The following is a 23020-nucleotide window of genomic DNA, read 5'->3' as shown; positions in this document are numbered from 1 at the left end:
CACACCTACACGGGTATTTTTGAAAACGCAGCTGTTTCGTCCACACGTAAATGGCGTTTCGAATCACCGAGAACGGAGATTTTTTAAAACTCCTTTTTTTGTGTTTACGTGTGGACAAGGAATACAGAGTTCGTCACGCAACCTCAAAGGTATGTGTCTTTTTTCACGTCACGCTGTGTGCACGTTATTGTTTACATGAGATGAATTGCAGAATGGCAGATAAAGACGAAATACTGTTAATCTGACTATCTGCAGGTTTTACACGCTTACATATACACGCAGTTACTGTCCCTCCATTTAGAAAGGCTGAGGCGTCACGGTGTAATTATTTTACATGTAGTTGTTTTTTTTCCTGTGTAATAATATTCAACATTGCTATCAATACATTTTTCAAAAAATCCCTCTGCAAAATGGGTTCAAAAACATAAACAACTGTTGGATGCTGTTTGTCTGTGATTTGAACCGGGGAAACAAATCGTGGCAGGATCAGCCTGATGTTATTTGTATCCCACTGTAACTTTACTGTATAAAGAGCTAATATCTCCAAAATGTCAGGAGTAGTTAGTCATTACAACAAGTGTTTGTGAACTACAAATCAAGAATGTGGGATACTGTTTGTCCGTGATTTAAACAGCCCAGCGGTGCTCCCAACGAAGGGAAAACCAATCCTGCAGGGAGACCTACCTCGGCACTTGTGCAGGTGAAACCAAAGGGAAGATATGCTTCACCATATTTTCTAGTCTTTGGCTTAGAATGAAGTTGGTTTGGAAACATATTCAGCTATGCTTCATCTCCTGCTTTGCGTTTGTGTGGGCGCCCGTGCTAGCAGTGTCCAAGCGTTGTTGTTTTTTTTTTTTCCCTTTTGCAATGGCTCTGCGCCCCCCCTAGGGGGCGGGCCCCACACTTTGGGAACGTCTGCTATACACTCAACTGTCATTGGTGTGTGCAAGTGTATTATGCTCAAGGAGCTTTTAACTGCACAAATGAGCAGATTTGTGAAGTTTAGCTTCAAAATGTGTTTTTATATGTTCATTATGATTTTGAAATATGCACTTGTAAATAGCTTTCTGTATGTTTACATTTCTGTGTATTTGTGTGGAGCAGGGATTTGTGAGCACTCAAAATTCACACAGTGCACACATTTGTAAAATCTTTTTTTTTTTTTTAGATCATTTTGAGATGTGTTATTTCCATAAAATATGCAACAGCCCAAAGAGAGTTTTACATGCATGTTTTTTTCTTAAAACCAAAACTCACCGAAGAAATTGAGTCACTAGTCCGTGCTGTTTCTTGATGTACCCGTGATCTTGTGGACTTATGACGGACTTGAGTCGCAATCGCAGGTTCAATACAAAATATGCTCAAAGCAAGTGAATACTTTCTTATTTCTGGTGACGACTTTTTTTTACGCAAAAATTTTAAAACATGTATCTACACTCATCATGTAATGTTTTTGGCACTGTGATGGTGGAACAAATTCTCTTTTCAAGATGCCAATTCATGTTGTGTACTTCAGTCTCCATTTCTATATTTCCTTTCTTAACCATTCAGCATTTATCCCTCTCATGGCTGGATAGATGTACAGTGCGTGCCAGTAACACCAGGAGAGAAGATTCGTCTGCACAACACTATTGCATAGCCAAAACAAATAAAAAGTAATTTCAATGAAACATTAAAAAAGGCCGACTGGAAATAAACCATAGCTGACTGTAGAGTCCAGGATAAGCAGACAGAAGATCAAGTGACAATCCCAAAAAATTATAAAGAAAAATGAAAAAAGAAACATGTGTACAGGGCTCAGGAGATACAGGAGGGGAAGACATGTGCGAATCATAATTTCACCTAAAATTTCAAACTGTCATATAAACAACTATTATATTAATTATAAAATGTGATTTTCGTACAGTCAATTTGCTGTCATGATTTATGTTTCTGTAACTTAAGCTTTCTAATCATCCTGTTTGATCTATAAGCCATCTATAACTTGGCTTTAGTCTGTGCTGCATCACAACTCAGGTGAGTTTTGAAGAAATCCTGGATCTTCTTCCACAGGTGGATCTCAGCTGCTATGTGGGCCTTGGGCTCACCTCCCCACAGCACTCGCTCGCCTACACCTGCATTGAAGCTGGAGGGGCAGTGGGGTGCATAAGGTGGCTCCAACATGTGTCCAGCTCCAGGGTAAAAAACAGTCTCAAAGTTCTCCTTCCCATGACGCTTCAGTCTCTCCACCATCTCGTCCATGTAGGCCTTGCTGTCCCAGTTGAGGTCGTCTCCTACAGCCGCAAAAAGAAAATGGCTCTTGGCTCGTTCAATGGGGATCAAGCTGCCCTTGTTCTTCTCTGTCAGGGGATCTTCAAGAGCATCCTTTACGATGATTGCACCTGACTCGGTGGGAATAAACTTGCTTTCGTCAAACAGTATTGATGACAGGATCTGCTGTTTCTTGTAGTAGAGAGGAGTGACCACATTGGCGTTACAGGCATTCATGCACACTATGGCCTCGACACCTGGCACAAAAGCAGCGAGTGACAGTCCGATATTTGCTCCCTTGCATCTTGACATTATGCCAACTCCTTTACTGCCCACCTGTGAAATAACACAGAAATTAAAAGGCGATACAAATCTATAAAACATTTGGAGCGCAGGGCTGACTTTACCTGTCATTATTTTCATTTTTGTGGACTACAGGTGTATATTACCATTACTAAATAAATAAACATTCATATATGTACAGTGAAGCTGTCATGATCCGGGTGAGTGGCTGGAAACTTCTACCAGGGTCTTGGGTCTCCTTGGTATCTGGCCCTGGGCAGGGCCGTCATATCTCCAACAGCTTCACTCACCTGGAGCTGAGTTGAGGCAATCAGGCTAAAGAGATTTAAGCCTTACACTGATATTCCCTCTCCAACAGTTTGTCAACCACTCCATGTTGGTAGCCGGCTCTAATGCTCCATGTTATTTGCCAAGTGCTTTTCTTACCTTGTTCTCTTGTGCCCTAGCTTTCCCCGGCACCTCCAAAACCCTTACTCCCAAATTAAGATAATCTCTTGAACCTCGGATAACCCAGCTCTTCTCTGGAAATCTCTCCGTGCCTCACCTGCCTGCCCTCCTGCCATCACACTCCCTCGGAACCTACAGAACTCAGGTCAGCCATCTCACACCGTCTAACTCACGCCACCTCTCCCTCCAAGCATTTTTCACTCCACCTGCAAGTAAGCAAGAAATATAGCCATGCTCACCTGTTCTAGTACTCCCCTTTTACCACAGTTCTAACCCCACTCTCCTCTCTCCTCAGTGTGATCGCTCTACGAACCAAGCCACGCTACAGTTACCCCTTCAAGCCCAATTTCCCCCACTCTGCCCCATGACCACGTTACCGCGCTACGCAGAGCCGCTGTTACATTCTGTGCTTTGTTGTGTTCAGTTATTGACCAATATTGTCTCACCAGGGTTAAAATTATCAGCTACCTAAGGCTAATTGTCAGCAGCTTTCAAAAAGCCTCGCACTTCCCCTGAGCAATCCCAGTCTATTCATCTTTTGGCAAATCTCTCAAGCTCCTCTAGATTTTATTGGCTTCTAGCATGGACCTTGGTTCACTTCACACTGCAAATTTTTGTTTGTTTGTTCTCGTGATTGTCCTTTTTGAGACTACAATTCTAGACTCAAGTGTTTTGGCAGTAGTACTGGGGTCTTTAGACACATCTATCACTAGTTTTCTTTCTAGAGTTTTGTTTTTTTTAAAATCTTTTGCTTCCTACCCTGCCAAGCTTGTTCTGTACTGTGTGACTCTCTTGGCTGAATTTCTTAACATTGCATATTGAAACTTGGAAATGCTGTGATAACTTTGTATATCTATTTCTTGCTTAGAGATCTTCAACATTTCTTATTCTATGAAAGTATAAAAGGATTTCTTCTGTTTTTGGAGTGATGCGTTCTCAAGTGACAGCTCAAACATTGCACAGCAGTGGCTTCTACTATCAATAAAATAATTGATAATATTGATCTTGAAAATTATTATTTGTTATAAATTATTATGTTATTGTGTGATAATAGAAACAATTAATGTTTTCTCAAGAAGATTTGTGTGATTACAAAAAATATGTCGTAAAGCTGAGGCTTTATGCTCTCTGAAATTTATTCAATTATCTGAATGAATGTAAATGAGAGTATTTCTGAAATTCCACTTAAGCTAATTAAGATCCCCATTAGCTACAGGAATACAGCAGATATTCCACCTGGGATCTACAAATGTACTCTCTGAGAATACACAGCTTATAGAGACATAAACTTTCCTTCAATATGAAACATCTTTCTGCTGTCTGTGCGCACTAGAGCGACTCACCTTTGGTTGCTGTTTTAAGAAATTCATTGCTTCTTCAAAGTGGTCCAGATGCGTCTCTGTGGAATATTCACCCTTCTTATTGTACACCGCCATTGAGAGAACCACAAAGCCTTTGTCAGCCAGTAGACTGGGTCTTGCCTCGGATACTGAGGTGGGCAAATCCAACACACCAGGAAAAGGACCTTTTCCTGGAAGAAAGAAAAAAGGTTCTAATCAGCAGCAGGTCATATTTTAAATTTTATTCTTAATTTCTCTGGAAGCCAGTGAAGGGACGCAAGAATAGGTGTAATATGTGACAGCTATTTTTTGTTAGCAGTCTTTCAAACAAAGGTCTTGCTGCATTCTGTACTAACTGGACATGAGTTGTGGAGGACTGAGAAACGCACCTGAAATGTAAACTACAGTAAGCAAGGTGGGAGAATATTAAAATTTGAACTAGAAGTTTCAGATGACTGAATGACAGTAAAAGTTTAATTTCAACAATGTTGATTTAAAAGCTGGTTAATGTTAAATGAACTAAAATGAAGATAGAAACCTAGGAACCACCTCCAGTACCTGGAGGAGTGAACAAGACTCCACGGATGTTCCCTTCATTGATGGGGACCCTGGTGACCCCATCTCTCATTAGAAGCCTCTCATTTATCATCTCTGCCAGTAATCTGCCCTCCTCCTCATGCACAGAAAACTTCACCACCTGGGGGTTTATGGCATTTGTCTTTAGATATATTTTGTGCATGGTATGTGGCCTCATGGAACACAGCAGACCCATGGGTTCTACTCCAACGTAGCTCCCACCTAGCGAGGGGTCTCTTTTCAGGTCGACCTCCCCACTGCCATCAGCCCTGTAGGTGGCTGAGGAGCTGAACACCACTCCCTTGTCATCAGTTAATTTGGCTCTCATGTTGACAACCTGCCTTGGCCTCAGCCCGGCCACCTTCACCTGAATGGGCTCATCAAACATACATTTGATGCTTGGCAGCAGCTTCAGTCTCACTTGAGAGGACATCTTTTCTGAAAAAGAGAAAAAGATTGGACTTTATGAACGTAAGATAAAAAGTCCTCTTACACAATACTTTCTGTAAGAAATTTCAGAGACAGATTGAGCCATATTACATTACATTATGTTTATTAATTACACCAACAACCCACTGTCCCAGTTTGGGTCTGTGTGCAGGAAATCCAAATCCAAACTCCACTCAAAAAATGTGCCAGGTTAAATATGTATCATTAGCAAGCAACCACATTACAAGTGCCCACTGTACTCTCTGTCAATAATGTTAATACTACATCCATTTCAGACAGTAGCAGTAATATTTTACACAGGGCAGCAAACCAGCACAGTAGGATCTTCCAGAGTGAGACAGAAACTCTCAGTGCCCTATTTTTGGTTAATTTTTAACAGCTCTTGCACAGCCACTGTTAGTGTGATACCTTTGCACCAGATACCCTCCCATGCACCCATCAGTAAAAACTTCTTTCTAGTTAAGTAAATGGTTTGCATGGATTTCCATTAAAGGTTTTTTGTAAATGTTCAGTACAATTATTCAGTCACTCGTTGAACTTCAGGCAGTTTTGATTCCCGTTTTCATGATCACACAACCATTTCAAAATGTGAACATCAATTTCAAAGTGATATTTCTCTTCCATTGTTTACAATTAAACTTTTAAAAACATTAAATCTGAATAGATTGTTGATGAGGACAAAAGGTCCCAAATCCATGACATCAATGCACAGTCACAATTAATTAAAGTTAATAAGACTTGCAAGGTGGTAACACAAGCTGACTGGAAATAACAGAGGCACAAAGAGTCCAGGATAATCAGGAAAAAGTGATCCAGTGTTTATTGTTGTGGAAGCAACATACAGTCCTGCCTGGCAGGATGATGTGTTCACAGAATTTGATATATATTCTGTCATACAATCAGTTAAACCAGGGGTAGGCAACTCCAGGCCTCGAGTGCCAGTGTCCTGCAGGGTTTAGATCTCAACCTGGGTCTCGCACCTGAATCAAATGATTAGTTCACTACCAGTCCTCTGGAGAATGTCAAGACACGTTTAGGAGATAATTTAGCAATTTGAATCAGCTAAAACCTGCAGGACACCGGCACTCGAGGCCTGGAGTTGCCTACCCCTGGGTTAAACTGTTATTGATTTCTCAATGTTGTTCACAAATTACATTCTCTATACCCTCAAAGCAGTCCTGCAGCTTTGAGGGTATTCACCCATATTCACAAGACCGCCTTGTGAATATGGGTCTTTTAACAAGAGGAATATATCTCCACGTTGGGTGAGTGTTGAGTATTTGCATATGAGAGCATGAGGGTGGGAATGGATGTTTGTATCTGTCTGTGCCTGTATGTCTGTGTCCATATGTCAGGTCGGGTATCAGACGCCACCTCTCTAGGGAGATCTCAGGTCTTCCAAGGTATGGAGGCCTATCTCCCCCACCACTTCCCCTACCAGTGGCAGACGCCCTCAGACATCGGTGCATTGGTGGTTCTTTGTGCCGGGGATGGGCGCCCAGGTACACACCAGCTCACTCCTTGGTGGCTGCTTATTGGGGCCTGGAGCCTGGGGCTCACTCAGGCCACTTCGGGGGTGGGGTGCCCTTGGCCTCTCGGCCTGGGGCTCGGTCACTCTGGCACAGCTGGCTGCCGGCGGAGCTCACGGGCACGTCACTGCAACCCCCCCTGGCTTCTGCTCCGCGGCTGCTGAGTGACCCCTCATCTGGGACTCTCGTCACCTCTTTCTGGGATAGTGGCGCGGCTGCCCCTCTGTTGGTCTTCCTTGGTCTCTTGTGTTCTGGGGGCCTCTGGGTGTCTGGAGTTTTGATCTCCTCCATACCTGCTTCATGCTCTGGAGGACGGGGCTGTGGCCCCCCACACCCTCTAGCAGATCATTACATGAAGGAACCTTTTAAAAACAAGCGCGCTCATGCTCACAGGTGTACACACGGGTGCTCACACACATAAACGACACCCTTTTTGGCTCCTACCTCAAAGCACACTGTGTGTTGTCAATCTTACGTGCTGCACAATAATGTTTAATATTTAGTATTTACAGTTATATTCCCATAGATCACCGTGATGTTGTTTATTCTATTGCTCTCGTTTTCTTCTGCTTGTTTTCCTTTTTCATTCCCAACAGGTGAAATTAAAAAAGTATCTACTGTTATCTATTGTTAGCTAGTTTATTGTGATGGTGTTGTTTTTATTATGTTGCTCTGTGTTGTTTGTTTTCTCTTCTGTTTTGTTTTTTTTTATCTCCATACAGGTGATCCAGGTGTTTTGTTTGTTGTTCTTGTTTTTTTCTTCTCCCCTTTCTCACCATCTCTTCTCCCCTCTATTGTTCTTTCTCTCCCTCTCTCTTTCAAAAAAAAACAAAAAAACAAGAGGAATATATTTTGGTATAAACAGGACTAGACTAGGGCTAGTCTAAAATACACCATTTTGTGTAGCCTGCCTTTTCCCCAGGGATTAATAAAGTATTCTGATGGGCCTTTCTGTACTCCTAACAGACCAAAGAACAGTTGATAAAAATAATTTCTATTTCTGTTTAAAAGGGATATTTGGTAGTATTGGTAAAATGTACTAAAACAATTCTAGAATTGCAGGACATATTCTGTCCCACCCATGTGCAAAACACATGACATTATTTTTAATACTTTACAATCTGCCTTATAGTGTACTTTCTAATCTCCAGTAATACATCATGTCATATATATATATATATATATATATACATATATATATATATATATATATATATATATATATATATATATAATATATAACATATATATATTAGTCATATATTTAGAGTGACTAACCTGTTAGAACTGCATGTCTTTAAAAGTGAAAGAAAAAAAATGAAACAAACAAACAAAAAAAACCACAGAAGCTCAGAAAAACAATAGAACTAGAGCTTTTTTTTTTTTTTAATTAACACAACTGAATTAAAGGCTTGAGCAATGTGTGACATGGTTGACTGTAAATAAATATATATTTAAATAAAAAGACTACACACTCACACACAAACACACATACAATAAAATAAAACAAAATAAAATATGCGCTCAATGCTCAGTGACATTTTTAACAAGAGAAATGGTAGATTTGTGAAGTTCAAATTTTTAATTACGCTTGAATTGCGTAAATTATCACTGTACTGTAACATGTACAGTACTTGCAAAATAGTTTTGCATATGTTTACATTGCTGTGTATCTGTGTGGACTGGAGCATGGATTTGTGAGCACTCAAAATTAACTCAGTCCGCACATTTGTATATTGTAGATCATATCATACGCATTTTTCAACCTTTCAAGACAAATGTATCTCCATATATGTGCAACAGCCGAAAGAGAGTTTCTTTTCTTAAAACCAAAACTCATCGAAGCGAATGAGTCTGGTGGTCGGTTTTGTTTCTCGAAGTACCCGTGATCACGCAGACTTATGACAGACTTGAGTCGCAGCCCAAATATGTTTTAAATTCAAAATATGCTCAAAGTAAGCGAATATCTTCTTGCTTCTGGTGACGACTTGTTTGGAATTTGCCAAGTATCCCAGAATGCATTTCAAACGAAATATATATATATATGCCAGCTGCCAGCTGCCGTTAAACCCCGAAGAAGAAGAAGGAGCTGTGTCCCAGAATTCATAGTGCAGCCCAGCTCAGTTTACAACAATGGCGTCAGGTAGTTAGTTTTAATATTACTCTTATTATTCTTTCTGGGTCACAAAATAAACGTTTAGCATATTTTCAGGCGAGAATATAGCTGTGTAAACCTCAAATATCTGCTCAGTTTATCAAGACACCACATATTTTCAAAAGCGCTCCGGCGTTTTCGGAGACATCTGTTACCCACTAGCTTGATAGCTAGCTGGGGGCAAGGCTCACTAGAGCCCGTGAGAACACCGGACTCCGGCAAGTCGTTTTCAAACCCATTGCGGTCTTTCGCTACTCAGGTTAAACATATATAAGTCACTTAGATAACTTAAAAATGTTATTGTTTGGCTTTTTTTAGTATTTTATTTGTTCCTGAGTAAATCGGTTAGGCTGAGATTAAAGTTATAGTTTTTACACAGCTGAATAAACGTCAAGCAGACAACTGATTATCAGAAGTGTGAGATGCTCGAGAATATACTCCGGTGTCCCGTTATATTTTAGATAACAATGAGTTTATTAAACTTCACCGAAACAATCTGCAAATTTCATTCAAATTTAATAAACTATCATCTTTTCTTTATTTTTAATTAGCACATACCTTAAACACTTAAAGCTGTAAGCTAATGATAGTTATATGAGAGCAGATGCATGCTGTACGCTGTACATCCAATGGATGCATGATCTGATTAGTCGACTAATTGCAAAAGTAATCGGTGACTAGTCAACTATCAAAATAATCGTTTGTGGCAGCCCTAGTTGAAAACGTGTTTTCCGACGATGTTTGCTCTGTAGTAAAATTAGCAATATTTGACTGCCCTGTTGATCTCATTGAAATGTATACAGCGCATTTAAAATCTAAAACTTAAAATTGTCCGTAGCCTGCTGTTGTTACCACTGTCCTGTTTGAAATGTAATGAGAGAAACTGGTTATTTTGCCATTTGTGCATGTGCCGATAATGAACCCAAGGTACTAACTAGCTAACTGACTGGATGCCCATTAACCTTATAACTCCTGTTGTGTGTGTGTGTGTGTGTGTGTGTGTGTGTGTACAGATTGTCAGTCCAAAGAGGGAGAGAGGAAAGAGGGGAACATGAGGACAAAGTACAAGATCAGGAAGTACCAGGTAAGAAAACAGACAGGGAGTACTAACAGGCAAAACAGTAACTATTAAACTGGCAAAGAAAAAGAAAGACAAACAACTAATACAAACAACTCATACAATCTGGATGTTGTGTTCTCCCTAGACTTGTAGTCAAGACCGCCTAATCCGAGACCAAGACAAGACCAAGACCAGAGGGTATCGAGACCAAGACAAGACCAAGACCGAGACCGAGACGAGACCAAGACCAAGACCAAGACAAAAAAAAAGTCTTTAAACTGCAGCCAGATGCTGCTTCGTTTACGGGTCTCGGGCATATTTGCTTTCGCACAGCCCTCCTCACCACTGTCTACTGTCTCACTCACTCACTGAAAGGACTGACCCATGCTCCACTTGACTGTTGCGTCTCTCACCCTCTCTGTTTTTCACATAATGATATTATCCTATATCCTCGCATGTGATTGGCCACAATATGGAGGGATTGGAGCGTAGCTGAGCCACTGTGTGAGAGCTGAGCAGCCAAAGGAAATTAAGTGGGGGTAGAAATGACTGAAAGATTATTAGGCTCTGTTTTGAGCTTTGTTCAAAAAAGAATGACTTCATATATATATATATATATATATATATATAGTTTTTTAATTAAGCAGCAAGGCAGAACAAAGTCGGGCCTGTATCAAGGCACAGGGACTAAACCCCAATTCAACCAGACCCAGAACTGATCCAGAATTAAAACAGGACTACAACAGTAACCAAGACAGAACCAGAATCAGAACTAGATGATAGCAGCACTAAAAATCATCTTAGACCTGCACTACACTTATTTTTTAATTCTACCAAAGTACACTATTTAGATTCTGAAAAGTTTATATAATTATTTAGCCTTGTTGAGCAAACAAGCCTGCATAACTTAATAAATATAGAATTTTAAAAGTAACAAACGCTATCTAAAAAGATACAATAGGTACGAGATACATGTTCTGATGAGTTTTTGGCAAACAACCATTTGACTAACATGTGTGTCTCACCTGCTCTTGTTCCATCTAAGTTCTGTCGTCATTTTCGTCGTCTCTCTCCCTCTCTGTTCCTCTCTCTCCCTCTTTGTGCTGACAATCAAGCCAAACACAAATATACAGTGGAAACCAGATATTTACATACTCTTCAGATAAAAACACAAACACTTTTTAATTGTAACATCAAATCAGACTAAATGTTTAGTTTTTTAGATTGATAAATATAAAAAACATATTTGTTAACTTTAAGAGTAAAGAGAGAAACTGTCTGTATTTCTTAATTGTAAATGGCACCAAATTGTATTCAAAATTGAGCCACACTTATGGAGCTCCACAATTCTTTTCCAGAATTATTTTCCAGGTGTTTTGGTTGACATCTCTTGATTTTTCAAAGAAACCTTCCCATTTCAAAGAAACAGGCTCTGTGTTTTGCCTTATATGCATCCACAGCTGTGCCACCAATTTACCCACATGGACTCTACTAACCAATCAGAAGCTTCTTAAGCTCAGAATGGAATCATCTGGAGTTTTCTTAATTAATCTTAATTAACAATAAACTTAGTGTATATGTACTCTTACATTTGATGAAAGTGATTAAAATAGACAGCTCTCTCTTTTTATTCTGACATTTAACTAATTCAAAAGACATTGCAACATTTATTTATCTAAAACAAAAGTTTACTCTAAATTGATGTTTAACAGTAAAAAAAGGTTTTATGTTTTCTCCCTAAAGTGTATGTAAATATCTGGTTTCAACTGTGAATATACTGCTGTGTATTGAAATTCCTCTTGTTTTGCATAGATATACTGAACATACAACAACAACAACATACAAAGCATAATATATAAAATAACATCTACCTGAGTTTTTTCTTTGAAAGAAGCTCCTTATGTCCATTGTTGTGTTCATCAGTACACAACTGAAACCGATTTAGAGAGTTTGTTTAGCCGTGGAGGGTAACAACTGAAAATATCTCTCTAGACTCTCTAAAAAAATCAGCATTGTCGTTCGGCTTTTTATTTATCCATTTGTTGATTCACTCGAAGAGTAAGTAACGCAACCAAGTGATCAGTTTGATATCAATCTTTTGTGATACACCGTCATATTTACATTATTAGTTCAGTACGAATGATTTCCGTTGGTACCTGGTCAAACTTAAGCTCTCCTCTTCAGCAAACTCGCAGGCAGCAGCTTCTCCCCCCTCGCTCACATGGGTGCTGTGCTCAGTCGCCTAGTGCCAAAGCTCGGATCATACCAAAATCAGGGGGAATTTACGACGGTGCGCTCTGTGCTTCGTGTGTTGTTTTTGTTTTATACAGTTGTCAGTCAGGCATCTAACAAACAAATTACACTCCAAAAAACCCCATGCTTCTGAAAAAATGACCCGGGCTTAAGCCCAGTAAGACACCCCCCGCTCCGCTGATGGTTGACTCCAAATCTCCCGAACACTATGTCGATTTGAGAGCGCAAGACCGAGACAGCGAGACCAAGACCGAGACCAAGACAAAAGTCCGTCGAGACCAAGACCGAGACCAAGACAAAAGTCCGTCGAGACCAAGACCGAGACCAAGACAAAAGTCCGTCGAGACCAAGACCGAGACCAAGACAAAAGTCCGTCGAGACCAAGACGAGACCAAGACCACGTAAAAGTGGTCTCGAGACCGGTCTCGAGACCAAGACCGGTCTCGAGACATCCAACTCTAGTTCTCCCTATATTAAAGCTGCTATACAGAATCTGCAAAACAAACTGGGTTGTCAGCCCTGACACTGCATTACCATATTGAGCTTCAGTCAGAGGAAGTCACGGTTGCCAAAGACTTTATAAAGCTCAAGAGTGAGGCTGGTGCCATTCCAGATATGTTAACATTGTACAATCTTCTGGATAATCAGATCTTCCCCAAACTGAAAACTGTTATTCAGGTTGCCCTAACAAACCCAGTTAGCAGCTGTAGCTGTGAAAGGTCTTTTAGTGTCTTGAGTCAGCTCCATACCTGGCTGAGAAGGACCATGGGTCAAAGCAGACTCCAGCACCTGGCTGTGATGTCAGTTGAGAAAGAGATGCGTGAGAGACTTGACCACCAAAATGTGATAGACAGATTTACCAACCTCAAGGTGAGGCGACATAGGTTAAAAGAAAAGAAAAAATCTGCAGAGCCATATTAGTATCTGCAGTAAAGATATTTTCATACATTGTATACATTGTACCGAAGGCCAAGTGTCTCCATTTTCTAATAATATTTTGTATATTTCAAGGACTCTTCTATTTTTGGAGTGTATTTTTTATGTATCTGTATTGTATTATACATACACATTAGAAGTGAATCTCTGTCCAAAAAATGCACACAGTTTACTTTTTACTCACTATGAGCATCATTTATCATTTTTCCCCAGTAATTAAGGTTAGGATATGTATTTTTTTAAAATTCCAATCCATTCTTCTTTGGCAGCATTTTAATAACCTTGATCAGATTTTATGGTTTTGTTACAGACTTTTCAAAAAAGTGTTTTGCTATTCTTTCAAAAATGTGGGGATTAAATTGTGTTAAAATGTACAAAACAGTGATGTCATGTTTTGTGACGAGGACCCAGGAACAGAGAGACTTGATGAATTTAAGAAACTTATGATTTAATAAAGAAATTTGCAGACTTGCACAGAGAGGGTAAAATTATGATGACTGATAATGGAGATGAAGACAACAGACGATGAGGACAGGGAGGAACAGGGGTTTAAATGCACCAAGGAGGCAGTCAGAGAGAACTCGGGACAACTGGAGGCATTTAAGATGCAGGGACTGACAGAGACGGGGAAGAAGTCTCATTGTGATGAGTAAAGTTTACCTTGCCTGGATGGGCAGCTCTCTGGGTGCTCAGAACCCCCAGAGCTCTGATCCTAGAATCGCCCCTGCACTCGAGTCTTAATAGCTTACTTACAACTGGGCTCGTCACTCTTTTTTGGCTTCAGTGGTTATTATTATATTCACATTCTTCCAGCTCCCGTTTCTGCTCGATGACAGCTCGTACTTTTCCACTCGCCTTTTTCTCCCTCCCTTGCTCATAGATACATAACGTGTATGGCAGTCCATTCTCCCTGCAGCACGGACTACACTGCCCATGAGGCTACATTCTTTAGGGCTATGCCTGTAACACTCTGCTATTGCCTTCATATTGAATCATTTAAAAAATATTTATTCACGTCATTATGAGACTCGAGATTGAGACACGGGCATTTGAGCCTCTTAATGCGTGTTTTGTTTTGTTTCCACCGGTGTGGAATTACAAAAAATAGAGAGGGCTGTTGCCAGCGTCATATCGTGACGCCGTGTTACGGTAGCTTACCGTTCTGCAGGATGATACCGTTTTTTGCTGGTGTGGTATAATACTCTTGGACAAATTATGGTAACGCACCGTAGCCTTTTTTATGGTATCTCATCGCCAGTGAGATACCGTTATGTCGTTATGTCGTAAGTTATGTCAACAAAGTAACAGCATACTGTGATTAAGAAATTGGTATACTACCGTTTATTCACGGTATATCACTGTAAGCCCACAGCAAGGTAATAAACTGCAATATATTTACCAGTAACTTACCGTTATCACGCATCATCAGTACCAAAAATATTCATCTCTGCTAGAGGATACCGTCCCAACAGGCGGTCATTTACTGTTTAACAGGTCGTAATTTACCGTAATTTAAAGAAACAGTAACATACTGTAAGAGACTGGAAGGTTCCAAAAAAAAAAGTACCATATATTTATTTATATATTTTTTTAATATAAAAACATATATAGCCACTATCGATCGATTGAGATAGATACACACACACACACACACACAAAATATAATTCATGTGCTTCACACCACTTTTTATTTCTGTTCTGATTTTCCTCTGCAGAAATACACATTTCCAAAATCAAAAACTGAAAAGAACTGAAAACATATTTTCATTGAGGAAGCACTTGTTTTTACTAAACCATGTAATCCATTATTTTCCAGATGGGTGTACAAACAATAACAATATCATGTCATATCCATATCATGGCAGACAACATAAATATAATATGAATATAATATCAAGCCCCACACGTCTGCCTTTAGATACACTTTGTCCAAAATACTGGCTCACACTACCAAATCAATGCACAAAACAGGGTCCACAAGGACATGGATGAGCGTGTGTGGTGTGAAGGAACTTGACTGACCTGCACTGAACCCTAATCTTGCCTTATGGACTGAGTTTATTGATTTGTAGGGTGAGCCAATACATGTGACAATTAAAGTGTAAGTAGCTGAAATAATTTTTAACAAACGGGTAAAAGAAGGAAAAAAAAATCAAAACTGTTGCATTCAAAAGAACCTATTGGACAGAGAGCGTCTTGCAAGATGGCAAGAGAGCTTGTCTTCATTGTTGTTCGTCTTGTGTAAATGTCCAGCAAGCATGGGCCATGGATTATCTGTGGAGACACAGGTAACAACACATTGGTCACTTAAATTATACAAGAAATTCACTAAAAATGGCAAAAACAGTTACCTAATTTGAAGTTTTCCACTCAAATTCAGTAAGGCACGGGAGGAAAGTTGTGACATGAGGGTTATGTGAACAACCTTTCGCTTCACAGTGGCCCCAGTCTTCCTGCTTGTCCCAACCTTGGAGGTACATTTTGTTCCCTCTTCAGGGTTTATCCTTACAAAACACCTTAAAACATGCCATAATAAATAGTAGCATACAGTAACATTGAGTTGTGATTTGAAATAATGAGTTACTTGGGGATAATTTATTCATCATCTATCACTATTAGCTTAATGTTCAAACATACCTCTGAATTAGTTCCAATGTTGCACACGCTGACTCCTGGTATTCCAGGTTCAATACATAGAATGAACCAAAGAAGACTGACATCGCATCAGCAAAGGTGTTCTCTTTGTCCAGCTCAACAATTACACTAGGGGTGGGTTTTTATAATCGATTTATCGATTAAAATCGATTCTGGCTTGGATAACGTAAAATCGATTCATTAAAATCCTGAATCGATTTTTTAATAGAAATTTATTTTGCCCGAAATGCCAGAATCTCTGGTGAAATCTCACAAAATTTCAACAACCACCAAACAGCTAAGACAGTAAATGAGAGCAGGAACACAGTTTCTGCACAAAGACTTAAACACACAGCGCGGACCTGCGGATCAGAATCAGTTAGATGTCGCCTTTCTCAAAGTCGGGGCTGAAAGGGTTCGTCGTTCTGCAAACTCTAACCCCCACAGAGTCAAGGTTTTTATTTCAAGCAGCTGCATTTCTATGTCACATTAACTGGCATTAACTCAACCAGTTAATGCGAGACAAATCCAGCTGCTCATTAAAGCTTTCTGGTTTGATCAGAAAAGAAAACATTGGTCCATACACCTGAAAGTCCCGAAAACACATTGTGAATTCTGTCTCGAGTCTGAGGATGTATCCATGTATTTCCGTGGTGCTGATGCTGTGCTGAGCAGATAGCTCCTGAAGCATTTGAAGTGTTGGAATGTGGAAATTTTAACATCGCTTGAAAAAACTGCCAGCTAGCAATGTCCCTCTCACCGGTAGGCTAAGTTATTTTTAGACAATTACAAGTTGAATCTGGTAGTTGGGGTTGTTAGCTAAGATACCATCATTAAGAAGCGGCACAATTAATGTGTCTATGCGAGCTAATTTGCGATGTGCACCGCTGGCCCGGCCATTTATTTTTGAATGCACCTTCTCAGATTAACTCACTGTGTGCTGTGCCGTGTGTGCTGTGAATTTGTCACAAATTCTTGTGTAATGTCTTTTACCTTTTGAACAGAGTAAGTGGGATAACAAAAAAATGTTTAAACTGTGAGTGAAGAGGGTTAATAGTTAATACACCTCAACTCTCAAATCATTTTCTCACCTGTTTGCAATATAATTCTGGTACGTGAACTATGAGTGTAGTTCTCTGCAAAGGAAGCCTTCTGATAGTTGGAACTATTATCTGACTGTCTGGGGAATGGAGTGATTTGTTACATGTGAAAAATATGTTTCAACTGGATTTTAATTACTATGTTTTAATTAGAAGTAAGCCAAATATAAACTAAAAAGTAAATCAATAGTATACTTGTCAGTTTAGAGAGTAGAGTATATTTTAAGTATACTCTTATAGACTGGAAAGGACATTATGCTAGTTAGGGATGGGTATCGAAAACCGGTTCTTGTTGAGAACCGGTTCCCAGTGTTTCAATTCCTTGGAATTGTTTGCCATTTTTGCAAACGATTCCCTTATCGATTCCAGTCGCCCCGAATGACGTCACCACGTTGCGGAGCGTCATTTACCTGGCAGGAAACACGGCGCCTAAGCGGCTCAAACGCTCAAAAGTTTGGTTTTGCTTTATGAGAATGGATGACAACAGGGCAACTTGCAGTACTTGCAAAGTAGATATTTCATTTAAGGGAGGAAACACTACGAATATGCAAAAGCATTTGCTCACAAACATGCGATGACCTTAAATGAATGTCGTGTTTTTAATTCCGCTCCGGACTCGTGAATCTCAACCCAGCAGCAGCGGTAACGTTTGCACGTCCTCTCCCGTTAATGCGGCAGGTAAATAATCAACTAACAGTGCATATTATGTTAGCGCGATCTGCTTTATTACAAAACCTGCCATTACTGTGCATTTAGGTGACCATGATGAGAGAGACAGACAGAGTCTGGCTCAGATGCTGGCAGTTCTCACTGCAGTCTACCGTTAGCGTCTCCTTTCAGGCCAGGATAGACGAATGTCACCGAGCAGTGACTAAGTTTGTGGTCAAAGGTTTGCACCCATTTGCCACAGCAGATGATTTTCGGTAAGTGAATGTGTTTAATTGTAGGCAGGGACATTACTGGATATTCTTGTGTAATTGCTACAGAATAATTGATGTTATACTTTGTTATTGCTACAGAAAAATATTTATTTTATTATTTTACATTTACAATATTTTTTCCTGGGGACCCTGTGACACCCCATTGAAGAGCCGTAGGCTGTGGATCTCTTAAGATCTCACTGTTGGGTTTGTAAGGCCATGTTACTCCTAAATTTCTATCTTGTTCAAAGAGAAGATATAAAACAAAGTTCTAAGCTATTAGACTTTAGTGTTCTCCTTTTTTAAAAAGAATCGATAAGAGAATCGATAAAGAATCGAATCGTTAAACAGAATCGAAAATGGAATCGGAATCGTGAAAATCTTATCAATAACCATCCCTAATGCTAGTACAGTTATAGTGAACAAAAAGTACAACTAAAAGTTAATTTCAAGTATACTTCTATATACTAAAAACGGGGGCCAATGTAGTCCCAAGAAGCATTAGTAGTATACTTTCTAGGTAACGTATACTTAGACTGATTTCCTTTCTATATGTTACATTTAGAGTAATGTTTAAAAGTTACTGCATTTAGCAGGGTGTAGCTTTTTCTCTTCTTATTCTTTTTTATACTGGAACTTCATTTTATTTTTTATAAGGTGGTACTTTTAAGACACCTCTGCCTAACTCCAGTGAACTAACCAGAAGTCCCGGAATATGCTCTGGTGGTCATTTTACACAAGTTAAGGTGTCACATCCATGAAACCTACACCACTAACCAGCATCAGTCCTACAACTTCACTCTCAAAATTAATAAATTCTGGGACAAGCAGAAACTGTATTTTTAGCGGTGCATTTTGTTGCAGGCCAGACTGCTATTAAATGCACTCTCCTAAAGAAATAATTCCTTTGTAGCACCACTTTGTCTTGGTTCAGAAGAGATGTCCTGGATATACGTGATAATGTAACACGGGTGTTTATGTTTGTTCATGTTTAGCGCGTTGGGTTGTGTTTTTAAAGCGAATGTTACGTTTTTAAAGCTTTTTAATGCGACAGGTGCGATGGTCGACACCACACCTTCACCTGACGTACAACGTGACGTATGACGCACACGTCAGGTATTCACTTTCTAAACAACAATGGCGGATAGAAGATATTGATCGAGGCGGTTAATGCTCCTTTCGCTGGTTGCCAACCACCATTAAATAACAACAAGAAGAAAATATTGATCTGCTTTTCTTAGTTTTGCACGTTTAAGCCGCAAGTCAGACTCAAACAAAGCTGCAAAGCAGGAGAACAACATGGCCATCAACTATTCTGTGCCACAGATCCAGTTCGCTGCAGCACAGAGTGATGATGAGACCGTTAACATGTGCAACTTAGAAGTAGTCAGAGGTAACTGGATGTTCAGTCGGGTTAAATGCAAGGTTGATTGGATTATATCTGAAGATCGCATGCTATTCGTGATAACTCTGCTAGACTCCAAATTGCTCATCCATGCGGGAGTATCTCAAAATTAAATGAAACCACTTAACACTTTTTCCCTAAAACGGACTGACATGGGACACATTAAAGTTGGATCGGAACTAGCTAATCAGTCTGAAGGTAAGTGTTTTTTTCACCTATTCGAGAGAAGTCCGAAATGCGTTCTTATTACTGTTTGTTTTGACTTTTAAGCTACCCTACCAGGATATTTTCATTCAAATGCAAAGACAAAATGTCAATATCTATGAATGTGGAGACTCAAAAGACTAGTTAGGTAATAGTTGCCGATGGATTTATGAGACTTGATAGAAACTTGGACGTTTGCAACAGGTGAATCGGTGAACTACCGAGGTTGCGCCCAAATGCTTAAAGCTGTTAGCTGGTCAGTGTTTCCAGGTGTGCTTGTACTACCTGTACGGTGCGGAGTGCTGACTAAGTCATGTTAAACCCATTAAAGCGTCGAGCTCAAATATTTTTTCATTTTTGTGCACTGTTCTCTTGTCGGCACACATTTTCTGTTTATTGAAGCCTTTTGTGAATCATTTTGATCATGTAAAAACTGGAAATTGGTCCCTATTGACAATGCTCTTACTTTTTGCATTGCATATGTCATTTAGGAAAGGTAATTGGTCACTGAACTTTTTGCAACTATGTGTATTTCTAAATTTTGTGGCTTCAGTGCACGCAAATTTATATTGTTCAGTTGGCATGTTAAAAGCCTGCCCATCACCCCAAGGCTGATTATGCTTGGTAAGAAGTCATTTATGAAATAGAGCTGATTAGACCATATTACAATTTCTGTTTGGCACAGGAGCTTTTCGTGGACACAGGTATCCAGTCTCTGTTTTGTTAGCTCAAATTTCTGTAATTTCCTTTATAAACCAAGGTTGTTGGACATGTGTCTCAGTGAATCCAGCAAAGTAACAATATCAAATTTCACATTACAAATTACTGATCAACATAGTAGTCTAGCTACATTAACAGCAGAAATACTGAAGTCAATACTGTAAAGTTTAACAGCAGCACAAACTATAAACTCCAAAATAACCATACAGCTGATGCAACTCCGGTAATTTAATTGGGCTGACTCTTTGTTAGGTGTGTTTAATGTGCAGAATAATTCCCAATTCTGTACAATTATAATATGTTAAGACGGACTTGTGTACATAAGGCCATTAATAATTAACTGTACGTAGGTATTTGCTTTATGACTATCTAGACAGTGTGAAGAATTGAAGTATTGAAATTATTTTATGTTGCATAATGACAACATGTTGCCCCTATGCATTTAAGGACCAAAGTTCAATGACCACCACCTGCTGGATGGTGAGTACAGAGGGGCGTGTAATTGTCGAGCTGGACAAAGAGAACACCTTTGCTGATGCGATGTCAGTCTTCTTTGGTTCATTCTATTCTAACACGCATTAAGAGGCTCAAATGCCCGTGTCTCAATCTCGAACCTGGAATACCAGGAGTCAGCGTGTGCAACATTGGAACTAATTCAGGGGTATGTTTGAACAGTTAGCTAATAGTGATAGATGATGAATAGATTATCCCCAAGTAACTCATTATTTCAAATCACAACTCAATGTTACTGTATGTTACTATTTATTATGGCATGTTTTAATTTTTTTTGTAAGGATAAACCCTGAAGAGGGAACAAAATGTGCCTCCAAGGTTGGGACAAACAGAAAGACTGGGACCACTGTGAAGCGATTAACCCTCATGTCACAACTTTCCTCCAGCGGCTTACTGAATTTGAGTGGAAAACTTCAAATTAGGTAACTGTTTTTGCCATTTTTAGTGAATTTCTTGTATAATTTAAGTGACCAATGTGTTGTTACCTGTGTCTCCACAGATAATCCATGGCCCATGCTTCTGGACATTTACACAAGACGAACAACAATGAAGACAAGCTGTCTTGCCATCTTGCAAGACGCTCTCTGTCCAATAGGTTTTTTTGAGTGCAACAGTTTTGATTATTTTTCCTTCTTTTACCCGTTTGTTAAAAATTATTTCAGCTACTTACACTTTAATTGTCACATGTATTGGCTCACCCTACAAATCAATAAACTCAGTCCATAAGGCAAGATCAGGGTTCAGTGCAGGTCAGTCAAGTTCCTTCACACCACACACGCTCATCCATGTCCTTGTGGACCCTGTTTTGTGCATTGATTTGGTGGTGTGAGACAGTATTTTGGACAAAGTCTATATAAAGGCAGACGTGTGGGGCTTGATATTATATTCATTACAATTCAGTTTATATATATGGTGCCAACAAAATGAATGCCAAGGCACTTCACATTGTAGGTTTAAGACCCTACAAAATATAACTAAGAAAACCCAACACTTGAGCATATGTCATCTGCCATGAGAAAATAATGGATTACAGGGTTTAGTAAAAACAAATGCTTCCTCAATGAAAATATGTTTTCAGTTCTTTTCAGTTTTTGATTTTGGAAATGTGTATTTCTGCAGAGGAAAATCAGAACTGAAATAAAGTGGTGTAAAGCACATGAATTATATTTTGTGTGTGTGTGTGTGTGTCTATCTATCTATCTATCTATCTATCTATCTATCCATCCAATTTTTTTGGAACCCTCCAGTCTCTTACAGTATGTTACTGTTAACTGAAATTACGGTCAATTACGACCTGTTAAACAGTAAATGACCGACTGTTGGGACACGGTGTCCCCTAGCAGAGATGAATATTTTTGGTACTGATGATGCGTGATAACGGTAAGTTACTGATTAATATATTGCAGTTTATTACCTTGCAGCGGGCTTACAGTGACATACCGTGAATAAACGGTAGTATACCAATTTCTTAATCACAGTATGTTGTTACTTTGTTGACGTAATTTACGACATAACGACATAACGGTATCTCACTGGCGTCACTGTTGTGAGTGAGATACCGTAAAAAAGGCTACGGTGCGTTACCATAATTTGTCCAAGAGTATTATACCACACCAGCAAAAAACGGTATCATCCTGCAGAACGGTAAGCTACCGTAACACGGCGTCACGGTATGACGCTGGCAACAGTGACGCCAGTATGTTACCGTAAAGTGGCGATGAAAAGTCTAACAGTGCACTTCAACTGTAAGAGTGACCTGGTGAAGGTAAATCCTCACTCTAAAAAATGTTTTGTTGGCTCAACTTAAAATAATTGAGGTAACAATTTCCACTCAGCTTTTTAAGTTACAAATTTTGCATATTATTAAGTAAATCCAGCAAGTAATTTTTAGGTTTGGCTAACTCAACTGGTTCAACAAACCAATGTGATTTACTTTGACCTGTGAAAGCATAATTAAGTTTAAGCAACCTAATATTAATTTAGAATTTCTGGTAATATTGAGTTGACAAATTACATTAGTTGAGTTAATCTAACTTACTTTTTTACATATATCCTACTCACAATTATCCATGCAAATATAGCCATTTAAATTATTCCAACTGATGAAACAGTTTATTGCATAACATTTTCGAAGTAATACACTTCTGTGTCATACAACATAAATCAAACATTACAGCAGCCCTCTCTAAGTCTTCCAAATAACAATAATTTTAAATCACACCCTT

General features: G+C 39.3%; 2 protein-coding genes and 1 long non-coding RNA gene across 3 annotated transcripts in view; 1 reads left to right on the top strand and 2 right to left on the bottom strand.

The window, feature by feature from the left end:
• Positions 1-1088: 1088 nt before the first annotated feature.
• LOC146497294 (acyl-coenzyme A thioesterase 2, mitochondrial-like) lies at positions 1089-6443 on the bottom strand. Its single transcript, XM_085141780.1, has 3 exons — positions 4899-6443; positions 4344-4531; positions 1089-2586 (listed from the first exon to the last, which is right to left on the bottom strand). The coding sequence occupies exons 1-3, from the start codon at positions 5347-5349 to the stop codon at positions 1978-1980; spliced, it is 1248 nt and encodes a 415-aa protein (XP_084997906.1). The 5' UTR covers positions 5350-6443; the 3' UTR covers positions 1089-1977.
• A 3661-nt stretch (positions 6444-10104) lies between these two features.
• LOC146497289 (acyl-coenzyme A thioesterase 5-like) overlaps positions 10105-23020 on the top strand; it is a 74611-nt gene continuing 61695 nt past the window's right edge. Inside the window, exon 1 of the mRNA XM_085141763.1 lies at positions 10105-10134. The gene's annotated coding sequence lies outside the window, so the exon portion shown is untranslated. The remainder of the gene's footprint in view (positions 10135-23020) is intronic.
• Positions 10129-12828, bottom strand: LOC146497293 (uncharacterized). Its single transcript, XR_014870923.1, has 2 exons — positions 11982-12828; positions 10129-11213 (listed from the first exon to the last, which is right to left on the bottom strand). It is a non-coding gene; the product is annotated as an uncharacterized LOC146497293 (long non-coding RNA).

This window comes from Neolamprologus multifasciatus, chromosome 18 (genome assembly GCF_963576455.1).
Source record: "Neolamprologus multifasciatus chromosome 18, fNeoMul1.2, whole genome shotgun sequence".
Classification (NCBI taxonomy): Eukaryota; Metazoa; Chordata; class Actinopteri; order Cichliformes; family Cichlidae; genus Neolamprologus; species Neolamprologus multifasciatus.
The sequence above is the reverse complement of the archived record's forward strand: the minus strand, read 5'-3'. Positions and strand labels throughout refer to the sequence as shown.